Source organism: Pseudorasbora parva, chromosome 18, assembly GCF_024679245.1.
Source record: "Pseudorasbora parva isolate DD20220531a chromosome 18, ASM2467924v1, whole genome shotgun sequence".
NCBI classification, from domain to species: Eukaryota; Metazoa; Chordata; class Actinopteri; order Cypriniformes; family Gobionidae; genus Pseudorasbora; species Pseudorasbora parva.
The window spans coordinates 5,618,134-5,640,402 of record NC_090189.1 but is presented as its reverse complement, the minus strand read 5'-3'; the positions used below and the strand labels follow the sequence as shown (position 1 = coordinate 5,640,402).

The 22,269-nt window shown below is 38.4% G+C and overlaps 1 protein-coding gene across 13 annotated transcripts in view; it reads right to left on the bottom strand.

Annotated features, from left to right (window-relative positions):
• Positions 1-286: 286 nt before the first annotated feature.
• sema4d (sema domain, immunoglobulin domain (Ig), transmembrane domain (TM) and short cytoplasmic domain, (semaphorin) 4D) overlaps positions 287-22,269 on the bottom strand; it is an 85,222-nt gene continuing 63,239 nt past the window's right edge. For 8 of the 13 annotated variants that reach the window (XM_067423704.1, XM_067423699.1, XM_067423705.1 and 5 more), the window contains 10 exons: positions 22,001-22,094; positions 21,770-21,886; positions 19,454-19,605; positions 18,637-18,812; positions 18,233-18,389; positions 16,823-17,045; positions 15,710-15,825; positions 13,320-13,489; positions 13,041-13,087; positions 10,036-11,351 (listed from right to left, as the gene is read on the bottom strand). In XM_067423704.1, coding sequence (XP_067279805.1) covers positions 10,426-11,351; positions 13,041-13,087; positions 13,320-13,489; positions 15,710-15,825; positions 16,823-17,045; positions 18,233-18,389; positions 18,637-18,812; positions 19,454-19,605; positions 21,770-21,886; positions 22,001-22,094 — 2,178 coding nt within the window. In that variant the 3' untranslated portion in view covers positions 10,036-10,425. Of the gene's footprint in view, positions 1,130-4,316; positions 4,409-4,491; positions 4,705-6,935; positions 7,280-7,640; positions 7,848-10,035; positions 11,352-13,040; positions 13,088-13,319; positions 13,490-15,709; positions 15,826-16,822; positions 17,046-18,232; positions 18,390-18,636; positions 18,813-19,453; positions 19,606-21,769; positions 21,887-22,000; positions 22,095-22,269 lie in introns of those variants that run through there. The other 5 variants (XR_010898973.1, XM_067423703.1, XM_067423709.1 and 2 more) reach the window with 5 other exon arrangements.

Below are 22,269 nucleotides of genomic sequence, written 5' to 3'. Positions count from 1 at the left end.
TCAATAACAAATCAGCCATTCACTGCCATTATAAAGCTTTGAAGAGCCAGAACATTTTTAATATAACTAATATGTTTTCATATGACAGAAGAATGTCATATAGGCCTACTCCTAGAATGACTTGAGAATGAGTAAATCATGGGCTAATTTTCATTTTTGTGTGAACTATCCCTTTAAGAGAGTGTGTGTGTGTGTGTGTGTGTGTGTTATAGTGTGATGTATAGAGGTCATGATTCGTCTGGATCAGCTGTAAAAGCAGCGCAGGGGTTGATTAATGTGTCTTTTATTGGCAGCTGATAGTGTTGGTCAGTTAACAGTCTTCACACACTCTGAGGTCAGAGGTCAGGATGAGGATGGCATTGACCTTCATGTGGAGAGGAGCCACAAAACTTCACTTGAGTTGTGCAAACAACTGGAATATAATGACGAAGAGCTGGGGAGAGTGAATGATTAATGAGTATTTTAAGGAACACAGGTTTTATAAGGTATCATGATTGTTATGGTGTGGGTACAGCTCAAAACAGATGCTGTGGCATTTAAAAACATGGTTAAAGTTCCTAAAAAATAAGAAATATTATTAATTGTGGTTGCAACATCTACAAATCTAGCAACCTCCTTGATATACATTCAGAATCTGCTTAGATAAACACACTGGATTATTATTTCAATAACACAACATGAGGTTCAGGTATTTAACAGACTACTAGAAACACGAATATTGCTTTCACTAACATGAGCCGTTGTCATTTGCTCTCGAGGATGAATGGCTACAAATAGAAGCGTGTGAACGGTCATAGAAAGCAGTTGTCATCAGCTTCAGAGGCCCGTCTGCACCTGTCTCACTGCGTACGTCCTCGACAACGGTCTTAAAGGGCCTGGAATCCCGGACACTAGCCGATGGGATCTCTGATCCGCGGAGCAGGAACAGGCTGACGGACACGGAGTTTGCATCATGGACCTGAAGCACCACACACCAGCAAGTGTGATGTGAGTGTGTGTGTGTGTGTGTGTGTGTGTGTGTGTGTGTGTGTGTGCTCTCCTCCAAGCGTCCGTCCCTGGAGTCAGAAAACGATGCCATGATGAGCGATAATAACCCGGTTCAGAGAACACCCTGTCCATCGCAGCTCTTCTACAGGACAAGAACAACACGGATCAACAACAAATACACCACCACCACCATCATCATCATCACCAACATATGCTGATGCTGATATATATCCAGAGCTTGACATTAACTTTTTTTGCTCAGCAGACTCTACAATGGGGGAATACTGCCATATAGATATTTTCACTATTCTCTCATAATTTGGCAGCAGGTTTATTAGGCTGCTGTCACTAAGTCCTCAAGTAGACATGCGTTTTCTTTCTAAACTGTAACATAACTTACTGTGTGTTTATGTGAATACTCACCAGGACCGGAATTTTGACATTTTGTGCAAGTTTTGACTTGACAATAAGCAACGGAAAATAACTAAATGTAGTACTGATAGAGGGCTTTATGTGTGCACACTTAGGGTGTGATCACAAAATCTGCGGGAATGAGCAAAATTATGTGCAATACGTGTAATCCCATGCCAAAATTCAAGCACTGTAACAGCAACAACATTCATCCGGAGTCGGTGAGGGGAGGCGGGTTTAAGTGTGACTCGCTGCCGGAGAGATGAGAGAGTGAAAGAGCAGCTGGTGTTGTGTATCTGTTCTGAAGAAAACGAGTATTGGAAGTGTTTCAGATATTAAAAAATATATATATTTTCAACTCATTGAAAACTACACAATTACATTCACTACATTACAGTTAGTTTATTATTTCAGATACCTTTTTAAAGGATTACTAAGTTTTGGGACACCTTCCTTTACATGCACATGGACTTTAATGACATCCCATTCTTAGGGGGGGGGGGGGGGGGGGGGGGGTGAAATGCTGTTTCATGCATACTGAGCTTTTTACACTGTTAAAGACTTGGATTCCCATCCTAAACATGGACAAAGTTTAAAAAACTAATGTTGGACGTTTGATGGAGTATTTCTGTGTCAAAAATACTCCTTCCGGTTTCTCACAAGTTTCGGAGAGTTTTTTTTCGAGTATGGGTCGGCTTGACGTCGATAGAGCGGAAGGTCCTTGTATGGGCCGTACAGGCTCTTCTCCCGGTAGGGTGCGCGTGCGTCACTAGCGCGAGAGAGGAAATGCACGCTGTAAACAGTAAACTGCTCTCAGCTGCAGATCCAGTCGTCCGTGAACACTAATGTCGGTTATAGTCCGCGCCGCGCTCCACTTCATTCCTCCACTTTGACATTAAGGCGACTTCAACGCTTCAGCACAGCATTCTGGGAAGGCAGCGCTACATTTGAACCGATTTGAACGCAGAAATGCTTCAGTCGCATCGCTAAGTGGATCTCCACACTCCAAGAAGTGTGTTTTTGACGGAGCGGTCCCAGCGATAAAGGTTCGGTCCTGCTTTGGAAGCAGCCGGTGAGTAAAACTGCTTCAAATGTCTGTGCTGTCGGCTATCGTCGAGTGAGTAAACCTCAGTAAACGACACGATCGCGTGCTTCGTCATTCAAATGCACTAACGGACTTCATTGCTGTTCTATGTAACTTATAACGTTACACTACTCTGACGTGCAAAACCGTTTTGCCTGCTACTAAGGTTTGGTCGCATACAATAGTCCATAAACCGAATCATGTCATGTTGACAGGCCTCTAAATACAGTACTTACCACAGAGACGGACGTCCTGCTGTTGCTGTTTCTATTTCAGCCTCCGAATTAGATTATGGATCATATCTATTAGCTGAGATCGATAGCGATGGGTTTCTCCACGCTTGAGGACGTCACCGCTTTGTTTGCGATCGTCATTCTTTAGCTCCGCCCACACGATACGCCTCCAGGCGCTCGTTTTTTTCCGGAAAGACTCGGTACAGCCCATATTTCTTTTACAAATATAATAAAACAAAAGACTTTTCGGAGATATGAAGGATGCAATACTACTCTATAGGTACTCAAGATTGACATGAGATTGACTGAAACTGAGTGTTTCACCCCCCCTTTAATGTGTAGGGTTTAATATGGAGTTGGCTCATCCTTTGCAGCTACAGTGAGGAAAAGAAGTATTTAAACACCCTGCTATTTTGCAAGTTCTCCCACTTAGAAATCATGGAGGGGTCTGAAATTGTCATCGTAGGTGCATGTCCACTGTGAGAGACATAATCTAAATTTTAAAAAAAAAATCCAGAAATCACAAATGTATGATTTTTCAACTATTTTGTATGATAGAGCTGCAAATAAGTATTTGAGCACCTGTCTATCAGCTAGAATTCTGACCCTCAAAGACTGTTAGTCTGCCTTTAAAATGTCCACCTCCACTCCATTTATTATCCTAAATTAGATGCACCTGTTTGAGGTCGGTAGCTGCATAAAGACACCTGTCCACCTCATACACTCAGTAAGAATCCAGCTACTAACATGGCCAAGACCAAAGAGCTGTCCAAAGACACTAGAGACAAAATTGTACACCTCCACAAGGCTGGAAAGGGCTACGGGGAAATTGTCAAGCAGCTTGGTGAGAAAAGGTCCACTGTTGGAGCAATCATTAGAAAATGGAAGAAGCTAAACATGACTGTCAATCTCCCTCGGACTGGGGCTCTATGCAAGATCTCACCTCGTGGGGTCTCAATGTGCCTAAGAGAGGTGAGAAATCAGCCCAGAACTACACAGGAGGAGCTGGTCAATGACCTGAAATCATGCATGGCACGGAAGGTTCCCCTGCTTAAACCAGCACATGTCCAGGCCCGTCTTAAGTTTGCCAATGACCATTTGGATGATCCAGAGAAGTCATGGGAGAAAAATCATGTGGTCAGAATCAGATGAGACCAACATAGAACTTTTTGGTCATAATTCCTAAACATGTTTGGAGGAAGAAGAATGATGAGTACCATCCTAAGAACGCCATCCCTACTGTGAAGAATGGGGGTGGTAGCATCATGCTTTGGGGGTGTTTTTCTGCACATGGCACAGGGCGACTGCACTGTTTTAAAAAACTGAAATCTTAACATCATAAATGCTTACTGTCACTTTTCATTCATTTAATGCATCCATGCTGAATACAATTATTAATTTCTTTAAAAAAATCCTCCTAACCCCAAACGTTTGATCTGCAGTATATGTTGTTAAAATGATCAGGAATAATACAGTTGGTGTAAATTATTCACTGAATTTGAGAGGAAACAAATGATACCTTTCACACCTGATAATTCACGGTTTAATTTCTTTCAGGAAATGTGCTCTAAAATCAAAAACAGTGATTTTTTTTCCCTCACCCATGCTTTCTTCCAGTCCTGCAGGAGTGTGTTGTGTTCAGACAGAGCGTTTCTCCACTGATCCACATCTGCGTGAGGAACACCGGCCTCGTCTGAGAGGAAACATACGTCACATTACAGGTGAAGAGAAGATGACAACCTCAAGGCAGTCAGATAACAAACAAAAAAACTTTACCTCTGCTGTTGAGCCGAAGGTCGACTTTTGAAGCGTCATTTCCTGTCTCGGACACTGCCATACACTCATACTGGACGTCTTCAATTAAAGCTTCTTCCTTCAGCCAGCTGCTCACCAGCACGGCATCATGGGAAAGGACGCGTCTGTATTCAAAGACGGGAGTCTCGAGTCTCCGCCCATTTATGTGCCACTCAACACTTACATCTCTAGGACCTGAAGGAAAACTGCACTTACATATGGACCCTACAGGATATTTAGAGCTCCAATACAAACACACGACCGAAAGCAAGTCAGACCTGGCAGGATCATGCTGTTTGTGCAGGAGGACACACTTCACACTCTCATAATACATGCATAAACTGCACATTCATATTAACCATAAACCACTCCAAATCACCACATGTATTTGCTTTGCCTGTCCTGTTTCTAGGTACAATACAGGCTGGATTTACAGCATCTGGACATCATGTTGTTGACCACAGGACATATTTATGGAAGCTTGTTTCCTCCACAGAATACTTATACAAATAATACTAGGTAATTGCAACTTTTTACCTCAAAATTATGACTTTTTTGCTCATAATTGTGAGTTTATATCTCACAATTCAGACTTTATTACTCATAATTAAGAGTTTACACTAGCCTGACAAGTCAGACCCAAATCAAGATGTTTGGTCTTGAAACTCACCATTGACAGCTCAATCCGAGGGGCGGATAAACGTTTGTCTTTCAAACACCCTCTGCACGCGATAGGATAGCACTACAACCAACCAGAGCAATGAAGGTGAAGCAGAGCTTGTTGACTGATTAAACATTCACCATATCCAGTCGGCAAAACTCTGAACACATCTTCCTTTTTTAAGAATGACTTCAGTGCCGTTCTTTGTTCTTTTCTCAGAGAAAAGCTTAACTGCAAGTCTTCCAGAGTCACAGTCAAAGCTGATTCGAAAGACCGCCGTTCGCCAGTTTCTGTGTTTACTAGAAGCACGCAAGCGCAACTCGGCCGTAATTATGTTAAGCCCCGCCCATCGACTCTATACACAATGTGATTGGCCCGACCAGAGTTAGGCGATTACAGCTCAGAAGGGTATTGAGAGTTCCTAGACGACACTCGCGGCAGATTAGATTTGCTGCCGCTAGGGTGCGTCTAGATTTCTAGGCTTAGTTTAGACAAGATATAAACTGAAATTACAAGAAATAAAGTCAAAATTGCAAATTATAAAGACAGAAAAGATCAAGACTGCAAAATATGAACTTGGACTTGAGTGTTAAAAACTAAATTGTGAGATATAAACAGGGAATTGTGAGAAATAAAGTCAGAATTATTAAATATATCAGTTTCAGTCGCAGACTAAAACTTGGACTGAAGATATCTGCAAAATGTCTCAAGATGCACATCAGCAATGTTTTTTAAGGGGTTTATAAAAGCTATTCAAATGTCCTAATTAAACTAAGGCCTGATCTTGGTTTAATCTAAGCCCTGTCTGTGAAGCCAATCAGTATTGCTAATTTTTAACTTGGAATTGCAAGTTAAAAACCCAGCATTACAAGAAAAATGTCTGGTTTGCGAGTCATAAATCACAATTGCAAGAAATTACCGGTAAATCAGAATTGTGTTATAATAATAATAATAATAATAATAATGTGTTCGATTTATATAGCGCTTTTCAAGGCACTCAAAGCGCTTTACATAGAAGGGGGAATCTCCTCAACCACCACCAATGTGCAGCATCACCTGGATGATGCGACGGCAGCCATATTGCGCCAGAACGCTCACCACACACCAGCTGATTGGTGGAGAGGAGACCGAGTGATTAAGCCAATCAGGATAGGGGGATGATTAGGAGGCCGTGATGGACAGGGACCAATGGGCAAATTTGGCCAGGATTACACCCCTACTCTTTTTCCTAAAGACATCCTGAGATTTTTAACGACCACAGAGAGTCAGGACCTCGGTTTAACATCTCATCCGAAAGATGGTGCTCTTTGTCAGTATAGTGTCCCCATCACTATACTGGGGTGTTAGGACCCACACAGACTACAGGGTGAGCGCCCCCTGCTGGCCTCACTAACACCTCTACCAGCAGCTACCTAGTTTTCCCAGTTGGTCTCCCATCCGGATACTGACCAGGCTCAGCCCTGCTTAGCTTCAGTGGGAAACCAGTCTTGGGCTACAGGGTGATATGGCTACTGGCTATAAATTCGGTCAGAATTATGAGATATGAATTTTGAATCCCAAGTTAAAAAAAAGAATTGCAAAATAAGTGGACTCCCAAAACAGAGGTTTAGAGAGGCCGGATCATTTACCCAACCATCTCAGACACTGAAAGAGTTGATGCTGCAATGGATATTATGAGAAAATAAGTGTTTTTGACCTTGAATGCATGTATATTTATTGTAGGAGACTCCAAAACATAATTAGGAGCCTTTAAAATAGAATAATGTGGACCCTTTAAAGCACATTTGATATGATATACAGCTTCACTAACACATCTGAACACAATAAACAGCATTTCACATATTTGTGCAATTCAAACATTTATTCAGGCTCTCTAGCAAAAAGATTTGAAGAAACTTTGTACATCTTGTTTTTTTGTTTCTTATGTACATATATTTACACTGTACACGACTGGTGTGGAACGTGCATGTGATTTGATGATCGTCCTTCAGTCGGACGCTTCCTCGAGCACTTCTTTCACAAGAGTCCATTTACAGGATCAGACTCGCGTCTCCTGGTCAAGCAATAATACAAACGCGGCAAAAGCACAGCGGAACCATAAATTAAGATCTGAACAGAAATTATAAAGAAATTATATAATTATTTACTGTAAAATAAAAGTCTAGTAAACTCAAAAGATGTCTATCTCTTTAATATTCGTACTTTATGCTCTTTTTTGAGAATAAAGGAGTTCAAAAAAAATTCAGAAGCACATTTTAGGCATCAAACGGTGTAGAACATGCAGACACACAGAAACACTCATCTGAATACTCTTACGACTTCCTCTCACAAAATCTGGGTCCTCGTCGGCCAATCAGAATGCTTAATGTTGCAGGACGAGTGAAAGAAAGTCGGGCTTCAGAGTATTGAGACGAGACTGATGAGAGAGTGAGCAGAGAGAAGCAGGTCAGAGGTCAAAGGAACCACTCACCCAAGGCCAGGCAGAAGAGCAGGAAGGCCTGGTGAGGGTGAACGGCCCGGGACTGCTCCCTCAAGAGAGGGGGGATCAGCTGAGGCCCCTCCACACCCCTCCAGCCAGAGAAGGAAGAAGAGGAGGATGAAGGGAGGACGGAGGGGCGTCCGCCGGAGGTGGGCAGGGGCGGGACATCGACAGGGGGAGGAGGAACAGCCAAGGATGCTGTGCAGGAAAGAGGGAGTGGAAGGAGGAAATGGAGGAAGAGAGAGAGAGAGAGAGAAATACAAGAGCGTGCTCAGAATCAGAGGAGGACAGCAGATTGAGGAACGCCACGAGAACAGCAGGAGACGCCTTTAGAAGACCAGACAAACATCAGACGGCAGGACACAATCACCCCAAAATCAAGAAATTTGATCTTACACAATGAAATTAGCATTTTTGTGACATTATTTTCATGACATTTAAACTATTTTTTTTCTTAATATTCTAATTATCGTAATGCCGAAAGTACTTTATATGAAACAGTCATGAAAAACACAGGACACTATATATATATATATATATATATATATATATATATATATATATATATATATATATATATATATATATATATATATATATATATATATATATATATATATATATATATATGAAAAAAATTGGGGGGAAAATGACAAGTAATTACATTTTACATAAAGAAAATAAATATTTGTGATATTTGCATGAAATTTGTACACATTTAGATTGTGTATGTGTGTGTATTAAAATCACTGTCATGAAATATTGCCAAAATGCAAAATTCCCTGCCAAAAAATAAATAAATTAATATCCTAAAAAGGATCCTTTTTACGCAAAAATATTATTTTAATTATTTAATATATATATATATAGCTCTGGAAAAAATTAAGAGACCATTTAACATTGATTTTTCAGATACATTTTTTCCAGAGTTATATATATAAAGCGAACAAAAATACCTTATACATAAGACATGAAAATGATCCTATCAGGAAACCGTTTCTTTATTTCACTGTCATGAAATTATGTCGATACGCAAAAGAAAAGGGGGAAAAAGTAAATAAAGGAATGGTTATAAAAACTGGTCCTTTTCTGCAAAAAAAATAAAAAAACTTTAAATTTGGGGGTTTTGACATTTTTTGTGATATTCACGCTATTATCGCTAACGCAATTAAATAATATATCTTCAAACATATCTAAATCATAAAGCTTCTTTCTTTGAGAAAAAAAGTTTTCAAAGCTCACGTTTGTGAAATGGAATTTATTCTGTACAAATATTGTGTCAAACAGACACTCGTCTGCAGGAAGAGCAGACCACCCCAGGAAGCTGTGTGAGAGACACGTCAGTGTTTAGACATTTTTTGGTCTCGTTCATAAGCACGAGGAACCCATTCTAGCTCGAGTAGCTCCGTTTCTGAGCGTTTTAGACCATTCCGGTCTTCCAGAGAGCACTTCCTCTTTAAATGCAATACTGAAATCATCCCTGAGATTGAAAATCACACGCCGGCAATCGCCAATAGACTTCAGGTCGGACCCCACACTGCAAAACATCACCGGCTCCCTCAGGATCTCTGTCGTTTTCTAGTACAAATATCTGAACAAAATCAAGATCCATTTACTTCAGAAGCAAAATGAAAGTGAATTTTTCTTTACATTTTGGGATTTGTTGACATTTCTCCACAAAATCAAAACAAATAAAATAATACTACAAATAATATTCAGCATAAAGACAAAACTGACATTTTTTTCTCATTAACAAGAACTCTTTTCTCATTAAAGGGATAGTTCACCTATAAATGTAAATCCTGTCATTAATTCCTCACCCTCATGTCATTCCAAAACCCGTAAGACCTTCATTCATCTTCACAACACAAATGAAGATATTTCTGAAATCTGAGAGCTCTCTGTCCCCTCCATAGACAGCAATTTAATGAACACTTTCAAGGTCCAGAAAGGCAGTAAAGACATCGCCAAAATAGTCCATGTGACTCCAGTAGTTCAACCTTAATGTTATGAAGCCACGAGAATACTTTTTGAGCCCAAAAACAAACAAAAATAACTTCTTTATTCACGTCAGTGTCAACAGTCAAGTGCTCATGGATCATCATCGGCCAATGTTAAGCCAGCATTCTAGGTGTTGCACTGTATTTACCGTCAGATGTGTAGGAGACTGACACCGACGTGAAGAGATTGTTGAATAAAGTTATTTTTGTTTGTTTTTGCGCTCAAAAAGTATTCTCGTGGCTTCATAACATTAAGGTTGAACTACTGGAGTCACATGGACTATTTTAGCGATGTCTTTACTGCCTTTCTGGACCTTGAAAGTGTTCATTAAATTGCTGTCTATGGAGGGGACAGAGAGCTCTCGGATTTCAGAAATATCTTCATTTCGGTTATGAAGACGAATGATGGTCTTACGGGTTTGGAACGACATGAGGGTGAGGAATTAATGACCGAAATTTACAACTAACCCTTTCATTTTTATGATTTTTTTTTTTTTTTAAGAAAACAAAACTTAATATCTTAGTTTGCTTCTCAAGCTAATTTATCTTGACATTTGTACCGGAAAACAAGACAAAAACACAGAGAAGGAAAGTGCAAACCGAGGGTGAGCATTAAACGCCCCAAAAACTGCACAAACAATATTCAAATACAGTCCGGAACTCCAATTTGGAAAACATCACGCAAACTTACCAATTTGGTAAACAATGTTTCCAATTTGGAATGTTATTTGGAATTTTGTTGTCGTTGTTGCAGCGCTGCGGCGAGTAACGGCGCATTAGTAAGGCGTGTCAGCGTCTGCGTATTCAATCGGCTGCGAAGCGCAGTCTATGTCAAAGGGTCGGTCTTTAGTGGGACTATCGCTGGCGTCCTCGTAGCTGTTGGACTGAGCTCTGCCGTTCCCACATTCCGGCTCCGTCTCGTATCCGGTGTCTCTGAGCGCGTGCAGTGGGTGCGCTCCGTTCTGAGTAGCCTGATCTGTCTTTTCCTGCGCAGGCTCCATCAGGCCGGCCTCGCAGGCCACGTACTCGGGCTGCGGCTTTTTGTTTGAGCCAAGGAGCGCTGCGCGCAGGCGGAGACACGGTGCCGGAAGGTACTGCATGTAACAGTTGTACGCCAGAGCGGCGAGGAAGAGGAGGAAGAAGAGGAGGAAGAGCGACAACAGGGCGATGCTGTTGTCGTGTTGGATGTATTCGGCTGAAGGATCGATCGTCTCGGTGCGGGTCGGTAAGTTGCTGACCTCCGGAGGGATGTAGGATTTGGGTTTAATGGCATTGTTTGGAGGGGTTGTTAGTGAGGGAGCGTCCGTGCGCGCCGACGTTAGTCCTGAGGTGCTACCGTCATTACCTTCCGCAGGCGTGGTCGCGTCCCAGGTCGCGCTCTGAGGTCGCCGAGCGGATATGGAAGGCACGCCGTCGGGGAGGTCCAGTCGAAGGACGTATCCGGCCAGCAGACGGGTGAAGTTCTGTCCCGCGCCGGACTCGACGGACCAGCATTCGTAGCGGCCCACGTCCTCTGCCGTCACGCTGTAGATGAGCAGCCCGTTCTCCCCCATCAGAAGGAAGCGCGAGGCGTCTGTGAGAACGTGGCTGTTGAGTTTCCACAACACCTGAGCCAGGTTAGAGCGCACATGACATGGCAGGTCAGCAGAGCCGCCCGGCGTTACCGTCACCTGCTGGTAGTCCTCCACTGCCAGAGGAGCGACTGAGAGAGGGACAGAGACAGAATTATGGGTCATTTTTAAAGGAAGTGTATGAGATTTTAGCCAAAAACTGGCGCAATCGCTTTCAAATGTCTGTAGAGTGGTGTCTCCCCCTCCCCCTCCCTCTGACTCAAGGTTGCCAGATTGGCTGCAGGATCAGCAGGACCGTTTGTAGCTGCAGCTGTGGTAACTAGAGCAGATTTGGCAACCCGGATGCCGAAACACTACTGACTTCGTGATTGGTCAATAGGTGGAGGGCAGAGCTTCAGGCCACAACACAACATGTCCACATCAACATCAGTGGCCTGACTACTGTTGTCAGTGATATAATTATTTGAAATTAACGTGATTTCTTAATGTCTAGTGACATGACATAGGGCCATTTTATGATTCATTAAAATACATCTTACATACAGTTCCTTTAATATCAGTGCAGTCAATTCTTAGTTTACAGGGGAAAGTAATTTGGGAAAAATTCCAAATGCATAGTAAAATCATACAAAGATAAATGTTGTTTATTCAATTGTACTAGTTTACTTGTGCTTAAAAATTAAATGTATTAAATATTCATGTAATGTGTTCATGTAGTGGAAAACATGCTGTTCTCCTCTTTTTTTCAATCATTTATGATCTACCAGGCAATGACTGTTTAAATTATGATTATGATTCCTCTGACTCTACAGTTATATAAATATGCAAGTATGGATATTATATAGGTAAAATAATATAAATAAAACACATTTGTGAAATATTATTAAAATTTAAAATAACTGTTTTCTATTTGAATATATGTTAAAATGCCATGTATTCCTGTGATCAAAGCTGAATGTTCAGCATCATTACTCCAGTCTTCAGTGTCACATGAGCCTTCAGAAATCATTCTCATATGAGGATTTACGGATCAAGAAACATTTATGATTATTATTAATGTTGAAAACTATTTTTGTTTTAGGATTCTTTGATGAATAGAAAGTTCAAAAGAACAGTATTTATCTCAAATAAAAAGCTTTTGTAACATTGTACTACCATTTAATTGTTTTGGGTCGGTAAGAATTTTATTTTGTTTATTTTTTGGGGAAAGAACTTAAAGAAATTAATACATTTATTTAGCAGGGATGCATTCAATTGATCAAGTGACAGTATAGACATTTATAATGTTGCAAAAGCTTTATATTTGTTTATAGTTTTTAACATTGATAATAATAATAAATGTTTCTTGAGCAGCAAATCGGCATATATATATAATGATTAAAAAAATTAATTATGATGATAATTCCTCTGACTAAACAATTATGAAGTATAATATATTTAGAAATTATATAGAATATATATATATATATGAGAAGGCATTGTAAAATACTTCAGAAATTTAATTTAAAGATATATAATGAATAAAAATAATAAAAAGGTCAACATTGCCTAGCACTAGTACACACATTTAAATGCATCAAACATTCTTATCCGTTAAACTTTCTCTGTGTGTGTGTGTGTGTGTGTGTGTGTGTGTGTGTGTGTGTGTGTGTGTGGTGATTATTACACACATATATGATTATTAGATAAATGTAGCTCATGTCATCTGCTCTTGTATTTGTTAGCCTGCGCCAGCTACTGTACAGACAGCAGAAGAGGCACTAAAACAGGACCATTTGAGCTCCTTCAGAGTCTAATTTAACACATGACATTCTACACACCTGGAGGGCATATCCCAGCATCCCCTTTGAGGCTCTGAATCAACTTCCTGTAAAACACACACGGAAAACACACAGCTCAGAGTAAATATAGACACATCTGACTGAAGATGATAACGCTGTCTGGCACTAACGAATAAGACACACTTCCATCATAATGTGTTCCTCTTAAAAGCCCAGCGCAGAGACGCAGTGTCTACAAATATTCGAGAAGTTAATCCTCCCGTCAACAAGACAGACGTGCTGTCGGTCACAATGTGGCGGTTAGTTCTCATTTCTCACCTTGGTTTGGCATTATCCTGGAAAATGTTAACACAGGAAGTGGAGCGCGTGTCCCAGGCGCAGTACGGGTCTCGTGCCAGAATGCAGTCCACACAGGACAGGTACTTCTCACAGAACGCTGTGGGACACTGAACCACGCCGGAGTCAGAGCCAGCGTACAGGAACTGGGCCTGTGAAGGACAACAGCAATCAATCAATCATTCACATGATGCCACGACACTCAAATATGCTCATGCAGTGTGTGTGTGTTTTACACTTTTTCCCAGGTGTTTGAGATTAAAATATAAAAATTATATAATCAAAATATAAATAGGTAAATATTATATATTAGACTGTAACGGTTATATTTGTGATTATGAATTAAAATGATTCTTCCTTGTGTTCATGTAGTGACAAACAGTGAGGAACTATGCTGTGAATATTTAAAACTAGATTTGTACTGTATTTCACTTCTTGTTTTAATCATTTAGAATCTTACTGGCAAAGAAAATAATGATTCCTCTATAGTTGTTTCAGAACAAATATGCAAGTATGGATGCTATTTTGCAAGTTCTCCCACTTAGAAATCATGGAGGGGTCTGAAATTGTCATCGTAGGTGCATGTCCACTGTGTGAGAATCTAAAAAAAAAAATCCAGAAATCACAATGTATGATTTTTTAAAACTATTTATTTGTATGATACAGCTGCCAATAAGTATTTGAACACCTGAGAAAATCAATGTTAATATTTGGTTCAGTAGCCTTTGTTTGCGATTACAGAGGTCAAACGTTTCCTGTAGTTTTTCACCAGGTTTGCACACACTGCAGGAGGGATTTTGGCCCACTCCTCCACACAGATCTTCTCTAGATCAGTCAGGTTTCTGGCCTGTCGCTGAGAAACACGGAGTTTGAGCTCCCTCCAAAGATTCTCTATTGGGTTTAGGTCTGGAGACTGGCTAGGCCACGCCAGAACCTTGATATGCTTCTTACAGAGCCACTCCTTGGTTATCTTGGCTGTGTGCTTTGGGTCATTGTCATGTCGGAAGACCCAGCCTCGACCCATCTTCAATGCTCTAACTGAGGGAAGGAGGTTGTTCCCCAAAATCTCGCAATACATGGCCCCGGTTGTCCTCTCCTTAATACAGTGCAGTCGCCCTGTCCCATGTGCAGAAAAACACCCCCAAAGCATGATGCTACCACCCCCATGCTTCACAGTAGGGATGGTGTTCTTGAGATGGTACTCATAATTCTTGTTCCTCCAGACACATTTAGGAATTATGACCAAAAAGTTATATTTTGGTCTCATCTGACCACATGACTTTCTCCCATGACTCCTGGATCATCCAAATGGTCATTGGCAAACTTAAGACAGGCCTGGACATGCGCTGGTTTAAGCAGGGGAACCTTCCGTGCCATGCATGATTTCAAACCATGACGTCTTAGTGTATTACCAACAGTAACCTTGGAAATGGTGGTCCCAGCTCTTTTCAGGTCATTGACCAGCTCCTCCTGTGTAGTTCTGGGCTGATTTCTCACCTCTCTTAGGATCTTTGAGACCCCACGAGGTGAGATCTTGCATGGAGCCCCAGTCCGAGGGAGATTGACAGTGATGTTTAGCTTCTTCCATTTTCTAATGATTGCACCAACAGTGGACCTTTTCTCACCAAGCTGCTTGGCAATTTCCCCGTAGCCCTTTCCAGCCTTGTGGAGGTGTACAATTTTGTCTCTAGTGTCTTTGGACAGCTCTTTGGTCTTGGCCATGTTAGTAGTTGGATTCTTACTGATTATATGAGGTGGACAGGTGTCTTTATGCAGCTAACGACCTCAAACAGGTGCATCTAATTTAGGATAATAAATGGAGTGGAGGTGGACATTTTAAAGGCAGACTAACAGGTCTTTGAGGGTCAGAATTCTAGCTGATAGACAGGTGTTCAAAAACTTATTTGCAGCTGTATCATACAAATAAATAGTTGAAAAATCATATATTGTGATGTCTGGATTTTTTTTTAGATAATGTCTCTCACAGTGGACATGCACCTACGATGACAATTTCAGACCCCTGGGAGAACTTGCAAAATAGCAGGGTGTTCAAATACTTATTTTCCTCACTGTATGTATGTATGTATGTATGTATGTATATATATATATAAAGCACACAGTAAACTCCTCTGTGTGTGTGTGTGTGTGTGTGTGTGTGTGTGTGTGTGTGTGTGTGTGTGTGTGTGTGTGTGAGAGAGAGAGAGATGGAATAAGCAGCAAGAGAAACTGGAGATGATTTGGGGAAGTGTGCAGAGTCTGTACAGACTGTCTGTCTCCACCGTATGGAAACTTCCTCCCTGCTGTGAAATAACTCTGAATAAAATGTGTTTTTGTGGCTGATAAGATGAGTCTTAGCAGTTCTGGGCTCTTACCGCCCGTGTGGAGAGCACGAGTGTTTTAATTGGCTCAGAGTTCTTCAGCAGCTGGATCTCCTCCACCGTGTGGACCTCGCCCTCCAACACCAGCGACTTATGCAGTAAACCTTTATCTGACAACACATTAGGACACACACATACTGTATCAACAACACGCCCAACATCTAAATCACCGTCACGACACTTTACTGTAAAGCACAGCTTCACAGACTTTTTACTTGAGATGTCAAGTTAATATTCCAATCATTTAACAACATATTCACACATTCACAGTTCTCTGATGTCGGTCTCATTACATGCAAGTAAATCTAATTAAATAATAGTAATATTAATAATATAATTATTATATACATAATAATTATGATGATAATTACAATACTATTACTACTACTAATAATTATTATTATTATTATTATTATTATTATTATTATTATCGTCATATATATTATAATACTAATAATAATAATATAGCACTGTTTTATATATTATAATCATAATTACTATTTATATAATATATATTATTGTTGTTATTAATAATATTTTAATATTTTTAATTCATTAGTAGTATTATGAATAAAATTATTATTTTTATTATATTTTATTAGCATTATTATTTATAATAATAATAATAATAATATTATTATAATCATCATAATTACCATTTGTTATCAATTAATTATTGTTATTGCATTATTATTATTTTTATTTTTATTTATATAATATTATTGTCTTTAATATTACTATTTATATATATTTTTTAATATTTTATTGTTTTATTATTATTATTAATATTATTACTATTATAAAAAATTATGATTTGTATATTTTATTATTAGCATTATTCATATGATTTATTATAATAATAATAATAATAATAATAATAATAATAATAATAATAATAATAATAATTTTATAATCATCATCATAACTGCTGTTTATATTATTATTATTATTATTAATAATAATAATAATAATACATTATTTAAAGTTACATTCAATATACTTCATCACATCATGAACGGCATTTGATGTTCACCCTGGTGTAGAGAAAAATCAAAACCAGACTCACACATCCTGTGGTTTTCACACCCTTCCACCACATTCACTCACCGGTGCCGGTGAAAATCACATCGTAGATGCTGCCATCGAGGGCCTGGACTCTCTCCACGGCGATCTGCGTGTAGTTGACGTCTTTGGTGATGAGGCGCGGGCCGTTGCCGATGGGCAGCACGGGGTCCTCCAGCAGCGGATGGTCCCGCACAAACTGCAGCGTCTTATCAGGCAGCTGGAGGGACGAGTTGATGTTCTGCATGCGGTTCAGGTTACTGATGCACTGAGATGTGGAATAAATCACATTAAATGATTAGAGATAGAGCAATTAATAGGTGATGTTATTAGCTTCGGCTCATGACTCTTCAACAACTGTTAGTTTTTCATCATGTCAAATATGTACTGACAATTCATTATGTAAATGTATGCTAATGATACAAACCTATACATTATGTGTTTTTTTTCAGATATGCGTGTTATTTTATAATTTGCATGTAGTTCATCATTTGTTTTTATTAAAAATGTTAAAATAATTTGTACACGTTTTATTAAAATTTGTATTTTATTTAATTTAATTTAGTTTAATTTAATTTCTTTTCAACTATTTTCCTTTTATTTTATTTAGTTTCATTTAATTAAAAAAATATTTAGTTTTAATTTAATATATTTTTATTTAGTTTTACTTCATTTTATTTCATGTCATTTCGTTTTATCATTTTATTTAGTTTAGTTTAATTTAATTTTAATTGTATTATTTTATTTTGGTTTATTTTGTTTAATTTTTATTTGATTTAATTTGATTTAATTGCATTTTAATTGATTTTACTTTATTTTTATTTTATTTCATTTCATTTTTTTGTTTTATAATTTCATTTTTTTTATTTAGTTTTATTTAATGTATTTTTTTATTTTGTTCATTTCATTTTAAATTTTATTTAATTGTATAGTTTTTTTCCCATTTCATTTGATTTCCTTTAATCATTTGATTTTATTTCATTTAATTTCATGTTATTTAATTTAATTTCATGTTATTTAGACCCTCATTTACATGATCCCAGCACCCATTTTTTATTTGATTTAGTTTTATTTAATTTTATTTAATTGCATTAATTGATTTTACTTTATTTTATTTCATGTTTTATTTCATTTCATTTTATTTTGCTTTATAATTTCATTTTTTATTTGATTTAGTTTTATTTAATTTATTTTATTTTATTTTGTTTCATTTTATTTTAATTTATTTTTTTATTATGTTTTATTTCATTTTAAATTTTATTTAATTATATAGTTTTATTTAAAAAAAAATTCATTTCATTTGATTTCCTTTAATCATTTTATTTTATTTTTATTTTATTTCCTGTTATTTAATTTAATTTCATGTTATTTAGACCCCTCATTTACATGATCCCAGCACCCTTTAAACTTAAGGATCCTGTGAACAGATTTAGAGTATACCACTGAAATACTAACCGCTCCGGGTCTGGGACTCGGGGGGATGCCATTAAATCGGACCCACTTCGTATGGGACTGCTCCACCGTGGCCTTCTGCATGTACTTCCCTTTGGAGAAGACCTCATGCACTGAACTCATGTTATACGCACACACCGCGGACAGACCAACATTTCCCCTGAAATGCAGAAAAACAAGAAATGCATTTCACTTATGCAAAAAAAAAAGAAAAGAAAAGAAAATCCAGTTTTGCCACTTCTTTTGATTTGCATCAATCCAATGACTCAGATTCAAGTGATGTTCTGACTCACAGATGACTCAGTCAAACTGGAACAAGTGGTTTTAAATTCCACACATGCTCATTATGACCTGTGTGTTCACTTTTAGCCCTACAACCAACCATAAAGAAATGTGCTAAAACTCACCACTGAGATGTGAAGACCCCGTAGATGACGGTGTCCCTCCAGTGAGGGGCTTTCAGAATAAACACGTCATGAACCACGTTGAACACAAAGTTGAGCTCAGGCATGGAGCAAACCAGTTTAGCCTTCAGAAACGATGTCCACTTCTTCTGCAGAGTCCGCTGGCCTCCCAGGTCACCCTGTTAGAGCAGGAGACGTGACACACTTTAGACAAACGTTACCTTTGCGTTGTGTCATTTACATAAAGTAAATGTTTAAATATATTACAGCCTCAAGCACAAAGTCGTGTAGCTTTCAAACTATTGCACGCAAGTGGACAGACTTCTGTAAGCACACACACTTTGTGCAGAGGAGATGTGTTATTGCATTAGCTCATGAGGTGTTTTGTTTATAGCAGGAAGTAAAATAAAGAAATTAGCTGTTGAATGATTTCTGAAGGATCATGTGACACTGAAGACTGGAGTAGTGATGCTGAAAATTCAGCTTTGATCACAGGAATAAATTACAGTTTAACATATATTCACATGCAAAACCACTATTTTAAATAGGAATAATATTTCCCAATATTACATATTTTCTGTATTTTTGATCCAATAAATGCTTCTTATGTTAGGCTCATGGCCGAGTCGGGAATTTCATTGTGCTTTGTTTTCAGTTGTGTGTCTGAAATGTGTGCTGACGATGTTGATTCTCTGGCAGTAAAAAGAGAAACTAAAAAGCAAGATGTTGACCGATAGAGCAAGAATGAAACCAGAAGAGAGATCATCAGATGTAGATAAGATGATGAGATGGAAGAACTGATAAACAGAGCCGCTCTCACCTTACAAACACGTGCGATCCTGGGGATCAGCAGCTTGCCGAAGAACTCGTACTCCACCGACACCTCCGTGAAGAAGTAGTAGATCTTATCGTCATCTCCATCCGGGCTGTTCTGCCCTTCTCGGATCACGTCGGCAAAGACGAAACTGGGCTCTGCAAAGGCAACCAGATTTACAACTTACTTTAGGATTATTTATAACCTGTTATAGTTTTACTCATATTCTGTATTAGCTTATATTCATATATTTCAGGTTTCATTTAAATATTAATTTAGTTTGTGTTTTTTTCCTATGAGCTTGTCTTTTTTAAAATGGTTAATTAGGTTTGATTTATTTTTATTTCAGTTTTAGTTTTTATATATTTCCAGTTAGTAATTTTAGTGCTTCAGCGTAAATTTCCTTTAGATGACAACAAGGTCATTATTGTTAAAGGGTTACTTCAGCGATTAGCATATGGCTTTGTATCAGTAGAAACCCTGGAGAATATTCAAATTATTGTGCTTTCCCCCCTCATATCTCCCTGAGACGAGAGATTTATGCATTTTATTTCTGGAAAAATTCCTCCTATGATGCAAAATGACGATTTTTGCATCATAGGAGGAATGTTTGCCCAGAGGCTAAAGACTACAGCCAGCAGAGGGAGCCATTACCACATGTTTTGAATCCGGCATTGGGGGATGGGAGATTACACTCAGCTTGCAGGGAGAGCTCAGCTTGCAGACAGGATCATTTAAACGGAGCTATGGTGAGCAATGTAAGTCTTTTAACTTCTCAAATTCATTTCTATGAAAGTTAAGCTTGCAAAGGCATGAACTGAAACGCGCCAGACTGAACTCGCGTTGTGAATGTATGCCGCGAGTGTAGTCGCGATCACCTCAGCTCTCATCACTCGTGCAGTTAGTGCTCAGTGCTGTGACACTCGCGCGGTGACTCACTCATTATATTGAACACACACGTTCAGGTTTTAATTGTAGTGTCTTCTCTAACTCAGTCACAGTAATGAAGTTGGTAGCGTTGGGAATGGCCTCACAGGGCAGCGAAGCATTCTGGGAATTGCAGTCTTTCATCCCCATGGGACAAAAATACATTTTCTGTCTTTTCTCAGTCTAGAAGACACCAAATTCAAAAATAATTTCACATTTCTACTGCATTGATGACCCAGTTTAAATACAGATTCATCTTCCCAGCGCTGAAGTACCCCTTTAACTAAAACCAACTAAAATCATAAAAAATATATATTACTTGAAATAAAATAAACATTAACTGACATAAAAATAAGAATAAATCACAATCTTTTTTCAGTTAGTTGCCAAAATGGTTATCATCATTGACTAAACCCATCAAAACATTTTTTTTTACATTACTTGAAATAAAATACAAAATTTCTATAATATAAAAAGTATATAATAACTTATTTTATTTCACCTAATTTGTCAAAGCAACATCTCATTTTCATTTTAAATTAAAGTATTAAAACTCCTAAAACTTAATAAAACTATATAGACACATAAAAACGAATTAAAGACAAACAAATCCACTTTAAAATATTAACAAAAACTATAATAGTATATCAAGGAAAATTAAATAAAACTTTGTTGCCAAAGCAACATCTCATTTTAATGTAAATTTTTTTATCCAATAGTTATATTTTATTTTATTTCTTCTTTATTAATAATTTATGATCAAATAATAAAAAATGTATAATAAAATACAATAATCAATTTAATAGTATAATAATAAAAATGTATATTATAAAAATAATAATAATAATATATATTATTTCATTAAAAATAACTGTGGGATTGAGTTCATAATGCGGATGATTTTGCTGTAATTTTTGGATTGTGTGTGCGTGTGAACAAGGACGAATTTCATAAGCCAATGTCACGAAGAAAGAAATTTCATTGTTTATGGTCATGTGACCCAGGATGGCGAATCCTCACGATTCATTTTAAAGCTAGATGGTGGGTTCGAGTAGGGCATAGGGATGCTCACTTCCGAATGTGTGAATAAATAAATGAATGAGGCATTTATATAGCCCTTTCATATGTACTTCTGTATACAGTGTCCCCATCGCTATACTGGGGCTTTAGGACCCACACAGACCACAGGGTGAGCGCCCCCTGCTGGCCTCACTAACACCTCTACCAGCAGCTACCTAGTTTTCCCAGTTGGTCTCCCATTCGCATACTCACCAGGCTCAGCCCTGCTTAGCTTCAGTCGGAGGGCTACAGGGTGATATGGCTGTTGGTGTCTACATCTAACTCTTATTTGACTGTTCTCTATGCCTACATCATATATATAGTTTTATACCGTACCGTTGAGCCAGGATGTGGAATACTCTGTGCGCAGTAAACTCTGAGACGAAGAAGATCTAGAGATGATCGGCTCACTGCCAAGGAAGTTATAAGCCGTTCCTGAGTACAACTCGCCATCTGAACAGGAAACACAAGCGGTTAGCACACTACTACTGGAAATATGAGGATATAAAGAATACCAGACCTGCAGATGTGCTTTAGATAACAGGAGGAAGCTGCAGGTGAACTTACCAACCATTACGGTAGTGAAACTCTGGGCCGGGTCAAAGGAGCATTTCCCCCTGCCATCCTCTGGTCTGTTGTGCAAACTGAAATTCTGCAGAGACTACAGAGAAATGAGCTGGTATGAGATGAAGCTGTATCTCTTAACAACATCACATTGAAGTTGTTTTATGATGTAAAAGCAAAATAATTAATAGAAACAGATGTAAAACATTGCTCACACTTTAGATGAGGGTCCAATTCTCACTATTAATGACAACTTTTGCCTCAAACTCCTA